This window comes from Nicotiana tabacum, chromosome 8 (genome assembly GCF_000715075.1).
Source record: "Nicotiana tabacum cultivar K326 chromosome 8, ASM71507v2, whole genome shotgun sequence".
NCBI classification, from domain to species: Eukaryota; Viridiplantae; Streptophyta; class Magnoliopsida; order Solanales; family Solanaceae; genus Nicotiana; species Nicotiana tabacum.
Window position 1 is genome coordinate 32,720,644 of NC_134087.1, and position 10,291 is coordinate 32,730,934.

General features: G+C 41.1%; 1 protein-coding gene across 1 annotated transcript; it reads left to right on the forward strand.

Moving 5' to 3' along the window:
• The first annotated feature begins 3,900 nt into the window (after nt 1-3,900).
• LOC107811250 (universal stress protein PHOS34-like) lies at nt 3,901-6,684 on the forward strand. The gene is made up of 4 exons (XM_016636138.2): nt 3,901-4,447; nt 4,513-4,607; nt 5,442-5,563; nt 6,376-6,684. Exons 1-4 carry the CDS (start codon nt 4,258-4,260, stop codon nt 6,461-6,463), a joined length of 495 nt encoding a protein of 164 aa, XP_016491624.1. The 5' UTR covers nt 3,901-4,257; the 3' UTR covers nt 6,464-6,684.
• Nucleotides 6,685-10,291: the final 3,607 nt, after the last annotated feature.

Sequence of the window (10,291 nt, forward strand, 5' to 3'; positions counted from 1 at the left end):
GCACTGTTTTTCTGGGTAAAGTTATACTTGGGCGAGCGAGATGAAGTCTGAAAGCGCAGTATATTGAACCTGTTTTGACCTCTATTGTCATCGATCCAGAAATTAGCCTTCAGAACATTGTATTTATATATTTTTGTCAAATTTTTTGCACTGTGCATTACCATATTTGTTTTGCTAAAATAAACACTGCTTGTGAATTGATTTACTGTACCTAGTGGTGGCAAAATAGTTAAAAAAAATAGTTAATCATTCATATTATCCACTAAAAAATGGGTTGGGTAATGAGTTTTTTTAAAAACGGGTCAAATATGGATAAGAACTATATTATCCATTTAGAAAATAGATAACTAATGAGTTTAACTTTTATATTTGTAAAGCCTCAAATTGGGGGTTCCTCAAGTCTGAGAGACTAGGAATTCTTCCAAAAGCAAGCCTCGGTTAACTCATCTTTTATCAATATTACATATGGATCGGGTCGATTAATTTATCCGTTTTTTCATTACCCATTTTTGACTCGACCCGACCAGCCTGTTTGCCTCCCCTAACTATACGCAAACAAAAACCTTCATAAACTCTAATTGTCGTTCATGTGCCTATCACTCTTTTCTTATCCTTCATCGTCAAAAGAAGAATTTGAACGTCAAATTCAAGTGTTCTGCTTTTTCATTTGAAATTCTTTGGGTCCTGAGTTGTCTAGAACCAAATAATGTTGACAATAACACCTTATACCACGTTGGCAAGTCCTTCCTCCCCAGATAATTCATATACCCACCGGAGTTGAAAAGTACAAATTATCAATTTATGCATTGACAATTCAGTTTTCAAGGCAAGAAGAGAAAACTTCTAGATTTGTCTAGTTTGTTACAAACGAGCAAGACACTAGATTCCTGAGACGTAATGTTTCCCCTCTCAACTTCAAATAACTTTTTCTATTAATAAATACTATACTATTCAAACCATTATACTTTTGAAAATGTGTTTCTAGATAATTTGTTCTTTGGGCTCATTCGCCAGCCATACGAGTCCATTCACTCCTCGTGGACATCAACTAAAAGGTGCGACAGTACATTCCAATCCAAAATCATGTTGTACCCTTCTTCATATTAAACAACTCTTTTCTAACATATCCAATATCTCCCGTATAATAGCCAGTATTCCAAATTAAGTCCTTAGACCTAATCACTGTCCACGATGAATCCCAAATCACTCTAACCTCCTCCCAAGGCATGTAATCATCATATCACAAAACTCATATGCTACCCTGTCACTCTCCCACTTTTGTCACACTCACTCCTTTAAGCAACTACTCAACTCCTACTTCTCACACTTGGCCTTCTAGAAGTTTAACCACCGCAAGACACCTCTCTCATGTCCTTCCTCATCCTTCGTTGCCCAGTTGTTGCCTTAAGTCAAAATCCATTTTATAGCACCTGAACCAACAGATCGCCACCAGCTCTAAACCTCTCCGAAGATCATCTTCCTTGAGCTCTCAACACCAGGGACACCGATTCAATCTTGAACCACCGCATACCGCGATCTATGACAGCTGCTTCCTCGAAACTAGTTCACAATACCCTGCCTCCAAAGGCAAATTGAAGAAGACCATAACACCAACGAACTTCACACATTCAACAAGGACAACAATGCCATATCACAGATGGAAATTCCTCCACACTTGAAAATACCAAGTCTCGTCACTCCATTAACTTGAAAATTCATAGTCCGATTGCCTTTCCCCCGCCGAAATAAAATATCGAATCTCTGAATCATGCACCGAGTAAACCTCCTTTCAGGTCATTCACTGCCCCGACACATAGACAAGCATCCTACCATCACATCAATACTATGCGATACCAACTCATGAGCATCATAGCAACCTAGGCATAGTCTTAAAGCTATCAGAAGTATAGCTACTAAGCTGAAATGACAAAGTATCCTTCCCCAAGGCGACAACTATAGCCTAAATCAATTACGCAGGGATAAACATCCTGCACAACATCCGTAGTACCATTATGATTCCTCAATTCCCGATCGATAGCAAGCACTTCACGTCGCATAAGATTGAATAGGAATAAATAAAGGCATAAGCCTCAAAAGAATCAAATTGCACGATGAGGAATCAAGAAGGAAAGTGCTCCTAGCAGTCCTGTAGCCTCTCGAAGATAAGCACAGATGTCTCCGTACCGATCCGCAAGACTCTACTAGACTTGCTCATGACTCGTGAGACCCAAGTGAGCATAGTGCTCTGATACCATGTTGTCACTACTTAAAATTCGTTAAAGGTCGTGATGGCGCCGGATACCACTGTCAGGCAAGCCGACACCAAATAGTTAATTAAGTTCTCATTTTAATATATTCGAAATCACAAATTTCTTTCAATTTAACTAGTATAAGGTGAACTTTACAGAACAATAAAAAAATATTTTCCAATTCCAGTACTGACCCATAATCATCCCAGAACCCGGTGTCACAAGTGCATGAACATTTGCTAGAAAATAAAATAAAATACAATAACTGTCCGGAATAAAAATTTGGAGGAAAGATAATACAAGTGCTCTGAAGGAGCTTCTACTGGCTGCGGATCGTAACATGAGATGCAGCTCACCTAAGTCCCCGTATCAACCACACCGCTGCGCCCATGAGGCCACTAGGCATGCATGTGCTTGTACAACAAAATGTACAACAAGTGTAGTATGAGTACGAAAACAATGTGTACCCAGTAAGTATCCAGTCTAACCTCAAAGAAGTAGTGACGAGAGGTCGACTCCGATACTTACTACTAGTCCAATAATATGAAAATATGAAATTCTAATAAAGCATGATATACAACAATAAAATTCAGAACAAGAAATAACTGTACAAGTCTTCACCATATTTAAGAACCTAAATCACTTCCTTCCGTTAAAACATATGATCACTCAAATAATGAATTTATACCAATTATAAAAGGGACTTCCAGTTCTATTATCACATACGAATTCCACCAAGGATATTCGGCCCGATCCAATGTAAATGTAAACTATGCACCGCCGAGGGTCGAACGACGCGAACCATAGATGTATTTATTTACCCCGCTCGTGAATCATACATGCGATGCAGTCAATATATAAATTTAAGGGATTACCCCGCTCACGGATCATACGTGCGATGCGGTTACACATAAATTTCTTAAGTTATCATAGTATTTCTCAATTCTTTTCAAACTACGAAGTTCAAATGAAAACTTTTAAGTTCCCATTTTTTCCTCAATTTCTCAAAATATTTAATAAACAAACTCAACCTCGCTCCCTCTCAAGGCAAACAAGAAAACATAAATCAATAACAATATCGACAAGGCATGATGTAAGCCTAAAACTACCGGACATAGGCATAGCTAGTAGCTACGTACAGACTCTCGTCACCTCATGCGTACGTAGCCCCCACAAATAGAAGCACATAATAATTTTGGTTCACCTATGGGGTTAAATCCGTCTACAAGGTTAGAACGGAGACTTACCTCGCTCTGAAGTTCTATAACCGGCTCCAACGCCACTCTAATACCTCAAACCGATGCCCAACGCTCTAAAACTAGCCAAACAATGTGTAAACTAACGAAAATATACTCTAATACTCATAAAAATTCAATTTACAATGATTCTCAACTCCGCTCGGAAAGTCGTTAAAATCACCCTCGAGCCCACATGCCCGGATTCCAAAATACTTTCTCATTTTCTAACTCAAATTGGACATTAAAGATAAGTTTAAACAGTTAGAAATTACATAGAAAGTGCAATAGATTAGGAGTAACTTTACTAATAAAATATATTATTGTTTGACCCTCAAAATTATGACCGACAAAATGAAAGGAAATGCTGAACACTAACTATAAACAAGAATATTAGTATTAATCTAGAAAAGACTGTCGTAATTAAAATTTGTAGTGTAGATCCTTGTGCACGTCACTGTACGCAGAGGCTGAGGCTGAGGCTGAGGCTGCTATGCCTACAGTACATAACACGTTTCGTAATTCGTAATTCGTAAATGCAAGTAAAGTAGTACGTACGAGTAAAATTCATAGCCAGTGACCATTTTCTGGTACGCCACCATAAGTAAGACGACAAAAATCACACAGATTAGATCAAAAGGTTTCTTCTGTTCTCTGGAAAGAGTCACCATTCTTAGAGCTTGAAATTACTCAGTTAGAATAAATTCCCTTACAGCCAATAAAAACCTTGTCAAGTTTGAAAAGCTTGAAATTCAGTCAATTGATTAATTGGAATGGCGACGGCGGAAGAGAAACCGGTGATGGTGGTGGGGCTAGATGACAGCCAACACAGCTTTTATGCATTAGAGTGGACTTTGGATCACTTCTTTGGCCCTTCATCTAATTCCCTCGCTGCTCCTTTCAAGCTTCTCATCGTCCACGCTAAACCTACTGCTACCTCCGCCATCGGCCTCGCCGGTCCTGGTATGTATGTTTATTTGAATTATGTGCTCTATAGTTATGAATTCATGAGATCGTTTTAATTGCAGGAGGTGCCGATGTATTGCCGTATGTGGAGGCAGATTTGAGGAAGATTTCTTCTAGGGTTGCCGAAAAAGCTAAGCAGATCTGTTCTGCTAAATCGGTATTCAACTTTTGCTTTTTAAAATAAAGAATCCTTTTATTTTATTACATAACTTTTGCTCCAGAATTAGATTTGAACCAATTCTGTACCCATTGAGAGTTTGGCTGTTTTGACTTTGCTAGTCTAGCTAACAGTCCATAGCCACAGAAAGGTCCAACCATTGGAAGAAATCAATAGACAATAAAATTATCTGCTTCCTAAGAGCAGGAATTCACTTCTTTGAAAGAAAGTGCTCATGATTAGCGGAGTTATCCTGACCTTTTCTTAAATGTTTGTTCTTTTCATAAAAGAATGCTAGTCCAGATATTTGTTCTATTTTTCCCTTTCAAAATTCTTTCTTTTTAGGAGGCAAGTCTTGGCGTAACTGGTTAAGTTGTTGTCATGTCACCAGGAGGTCACGGGTTCGAGCCGTGGAAACAGCCTCTAGTAGAAATGCACGGAAAGACTACATACAATAGACCCTTGTGGTCCGGCTCTTCATTGCGGGAGCTCAATGCATCTGGCTGGTCTTTTTAAATTTCTTTCTTTTTACAAGCAAATATTCCTTCCGCAGTATACTTTAATACTATAACTTTTTGATTTGGTCGTCTAGTAGTATTTAGAGTTGGGATGTTTTATTGGACTAACTACAGAAATTATTGGTTGAGGACCGCGTCTTCTTTTCTAGAAGAAATAGTTGTGATCATGTCATCTTTTAGCTGGATAAGTTGTCAAAATTATCCTCAGAACTGATCAAGTGATCTCCAATCTTATCGGTTCTTTTTGATTGCATATTTTGCAAATTCACAACTGATCAGTGATCATTTTCCCCTAAACCAATCTTATTGTTTTCAGGTAAACGATGTTGTTGTTGAGGTTATGGAAGGTGATGCTAGGAATGTCTTGTGTGACGCTGTAGAGAAGCATCATGCCTCTATGTTAGTTGTTGGTAGCCATGGTTATGGTGTTCTAAAGAGGTAAATTTTCTTTATTCCACACATTTGATGGCCGTATCTTTAGTTGCAGATATATTATTTCATTTCTCTTTTTCCCATCTATGCCCCGTCGTTGCCTCTTTATCTAACTACACCACAAAGGGGGTTTTCTTTGTTGTTGTTGTTGTTGTTGTTTTTTTTTTGTGGGGAGAGGGGGGTTGGAAGCAGGGGCGTACGCAGAAATTTTTGTAAACGCTGTCGAAATTTATAAAAAAATTAAAATATAACTTTGATTATCATACCTTTAGACAAGAAATAACCTTAGTCTATTGATTTTGTTGAGTCTTAAGTTACAAAAGGTCCTGAGTATTTGCAAAAGAAAAATGTTCTAGTTGAGGTTTGAACCTTTAACCTCTTAGAGAAAAATCAAGCATATTACCAACACACCAAGACATAATTTATGTCATTTTTTCCTACTTATCTATTTTCGTACAGTATAAATACATATATTTAGTAAAATTTTCAGGCGAAGCGATGTCGCGCGACACCGCTTCGGTAAGCGTAAATCCACCCCTCTTGGAAGGGAAAGAATGACATGTTTATTTGGTCTCTTGTTTGGCTTGGGATGGAAACAAACTAATATAGTACGTGAAGCATTTATCTTCGCCTAAAAAAATGAAAGATCTAAATACACACCCTGCTAGTTCATGTACTAATCAATCAATAAATCAACTACCTTTCAATCTAAAAGTTAGTTGTGATCGACTATATGAATCTTTTGTATCGATTCCGTCCTAATTGAGTTGTTGATAGAATTTTCCTGGTAATAATTCATAATGCAAATTTTCCTGCAGGACTGTTTTGGGGAGTGTAAGTGACTACTGTGCTCACCATGCCCACTGCAGTGTGATGATTGTGAAGCGCCCAAAGGTCAAGGCTTGATATCTTTCTGATTGTATCTGATTGTTGTTGTCTGAACAAGTTTTATAGTTTGTGATCAATTGCTCCAAGTGGAGGGCTTGGTTGATTGTCTGTATTTATCCGATTGTTTGACTCTTAACAACCATATTTATGTATATTTCAATGTAAAAGCTCTGCCCTGTAACATTATTGGGGCTAAATTTCAGATTCTGTATAATAAATCACGGTCTCTTTTCTGTGCATTATTGATTAACACGGGTGTTTGACCAAAAGATGTCAAAACCTTTTTGATTAAAATAACTAATGATAATGATGAGGCCAATCTTAGTCACACACAATAAAATCTAGATCAAATGATTGAAGGAGTAAGCAAGATGAATGATGTAACAAATATATTGGAATCAAATAAATGCTCATAAATGTGAAGACTTAAATGCACAATCAATCTTAATAGATGCAATCGGCATGGGGGGGGGGGGATAAGTATGAGATGATTGGGGAATCTTTGGATCTTCCCGGATGAACATGACTGCTTTTGTATTCACTCTCAGATGATTCTTTTACAAAGTGTTCTTTTGTCTTTTTCCTCCCGTCCCCTTTTCTTTACTCACTCTTCCCGTTTGTAAGGGACAGTCTCCCAAAAAACTCTAAAAAGTACAACATAGAGAATATTCGAAAGGCATATTCTTATTGTCTCCCACTAAGTTTACATTGTCGTGGATGTCATGCATCGACTGACCGCCCTTGATCGTTGCCTTTCACCACGACGACCATCAGACGGTGCATCATGATAACCTCGTTCCTCGTCCTGCTCGGTAATGGTCGTAGTTGCCAAATTTGGACCCATACAGTTAGTCCCTCCGCTTGTTGAGGTCGCAGCCCTGTGCGTCCTTGATAAGCAGACATCACCCATACCTGCAGAGAAATTTGGCGATTTGATTGTAACGGTTTGATCAATAACGAAAGAGCGATGCGTTCCACGGCATCCCAGATAGTGTAGCCTATCGGGAAATGACGCCACTCCCACGTGCGTTATCATTACGTGTCTTCTTGAGGCAGAGACCAATTGGCTTGTCGCTTTGGTTTTGGTGCCACCGGCAGCCTTTCGCTTTGATTCTGGTGCCATTCAACCTTATAAATAGGTGAAGGTTTGTTTTTTTCAAGAACTTTTGGTCATTTCCTCTCTAGTGTATGTATTGTCTTCTTTGGCCATCTCTTCTCGTATCTTCAGCTCTATTTTCGTGATTTTTCTTCTCATCTCTTCCGTTCATCATTCTTTATTCTGTGTTTTATCAACACACCTTATGCCATCGAGATGCCTAGAACACATCGGTCACACGAAGAGATTTTCAACGCCACCCCGCTATCCATGGCACCTCCTTCTGGTGGTGAGGATATGGCAGTAGAGGAAGGGGACAACCTTCCCATCGTGGAGGAGATACTACCGAGAAACCCTATGTTTCAGAATGATTTTCTTAAAGAACCTGTCCCTTCTCCTGCTCCGGTGGTTTCTGAGACTGAGCAGGCTCACATAGATGACCTTCGATCTACGTATAACATTCCCTCCCATGTCGAGATGGTTCCGGCTGGGAGGGACTTCGTGGATGTCCATAGACCGGGATATTGTGCTTTTTACATATACTCCTTTGTGATTAGCCCTCCCTCCCTCTTCTTCCGTTAGCGGAAGAATTCTGTCGGTTTTATGAGGTCTGCCCGGCGCAACTATTTTCGTACACGTACAAGATATTTTTGGTACTGACGAAGTACGCGGAGTTGGAAGGGTGTGAAGTTGGCCTTCATCACCTTTTACATTTGTTTTCCCCTAATTTTCACAGGGGCACTATGATACATTTGAGGCATCGTGGGACCAGGGGGCTGGTGGTCGGAACAGACGACCGGTCAAGCCGCAAATTTTGGCATAAATACTTCTTCGTTAGAACCGAGCATCTGGTGTCGGACCCCGCTGGATTTTCGAAACGGTGGAATCATAACCGTAGGTGTTGGTACTTGTAGTTTACTTTTGTTCTTTCCAACTTTGTACTTATTTGTAATTTTCCCGTGCAGCTGTGAGGCGTATACCTCGTCCCATTGCCGGTATCGAGGACTGGGTAGCTCGCTTATTACCTCACGTGGTAGAAACTCGAAATTGGCCCACTTTCATGAAAAGCTTTGGGCCGAAGGTTCCATCCGGTAAATGTTTTTCTCTATTTTGCCCTTTGGCTGTTTGCTGCCGTTTATTGATACGACTCCCTGTGATGATAGGTCGTAGGGATTCCAGGAAGAAATCCCCAGTCCCTGCATTTCTCCAGGCCATTGCATCAGTGGGGATGCAATTTACCTTAGCTGAGTCCGTCCGAGGGGATCGTGCTCAGCCCGTACAAGCTAGTGACTCTTCTCGTGACATGATTGTTCGGGATGAGATCTCCTCCCGACCAGTCTATCACTTCATGGATGAGCCCTGCAATGGGGACGAATCTCCGTCGAGAAAAAGGAGGAGGGTAGAACTTGGGAAGAAAGTTGCCACTGATGCTGGAAAGAGCAGAACTGGTGCGTCGGAGATAGCACATGTGCCTGTTTTTATGGCGGATGCCATTTTGGCAGGAAGATCTCCCCGGACCGAAGGAGTATACAAAGGAGGGGGATCTGCGCGCTCTACCGAGGGTGGCACATCATCTGCCATTGGAGGAGGCGTACACGCCTAGGGCAACGGTTCAGGTTCAGACGTCGACCCAAAAGATGTACGAGAGTTCTTGGAACGTCATACTCGTGTATAAGTAAGGACGGAGGGTTCTGACCGACACATTGTCGTTCCTGGAGATTACGACTTGTTGTCGAACTGCGAGCAGACACTGTAGGTGTTTGCCCCTTTGTGCGCTGCTTCTGAGAGTACGACACTTAAGGCGATAAGCGACGTAGAGTTGTCACAGAGCATTTCCGGCATGGCTCTGCGGGTAAATGCTTCTCTCTTTTCTTTTTGTTTTTGGATCTGTTTTGTATCCTCAGCCCATTCTTTATTTTGACTTTGCTTTTCATACTAGACCCTCATCATGGAGATCGAGCGTGAATGTAGGGATAGGTGGAGGACGACCGTTTATGGGAAGATGACCACCAAATATCAGGAATACCACACTCATACGTTGGCCGATCTCTTTACTCAGGACAGTGACTTTGAGTTGTTCCGTGACGGGCTTAAGTAGAAGGAGAATCAATTGGCGCAGAAGGTTGAAGAGCTGAGAGAACGAAATGAGGACCTGATGAAGGCTATTGCCCGTTGCAGTGAGCTTGAGGCGGCTCTTAAGGCCAAGGAAGATGAGCTTGAGCTGAGTAAGGGAGTGATGGCCGAGAATGCCGACCTCTAGGTGCAGGTGGACAACTTAATTGCTGAGCTCGACAGGAAGGTGGCGGAGGTCGTCGGCCTTAAAAGTGAGCTGAGTGCAAATGCTGATGGATTGGCTCATGCTGAAAGGGATAGGGCAACTGCCATATCTGAGGCAGCAACTCTAGAAGACGCCCTTCGTGTTTGTAGATCAGAACGGGACAAGGAGATGGAGACATCTACACTTAAGGTGGCGAGATTTGAGGGGTGTGTCCGAGATCTGGAGGCGGAGTTGTCTGCATTAAACGAACAAGTTGTTGCTTTGAAAGCGGAGGACGTGCGACGACAGTCGCAACCCTCTACATCCCATGCTTCGGCTGACCCTATCGTGCCTCGAGAATTATATAAGCTATGGGTTCATGCCAAAGCCCAGCTTGACGTATATAAGTCTCTTCATGCTGATGGGAAAATATCTGAGGCAGAACTCTGAGAGGTGCGTATTAAAGCACCTGCGCTCAAGAGGCATATGGTTA

Coding starts and splice junctions, on each gene's coding strand:
- LOC107811250 (XM_016636138.2), top strand. CDS start 4,258: ATGGCGACGGCGGAAGAGAAACCGGTGATGGTGGTGGGGCTAGATGAC. Junction 4,448..4,512: donor CATCGGCCTCGCCGGTCCTG/GTATGTATGTTT, acceptor TTTTAATTGCAG/GAGGTGCCGATGTATTGCCG. Junction 5,564..6,375: donor GGTTATGGTGTTCTAAAGAG/GTAAATTTTCTT, acceptor ATTTTCCTGCAG/GACTGTTTTGGGGAGTGTAA.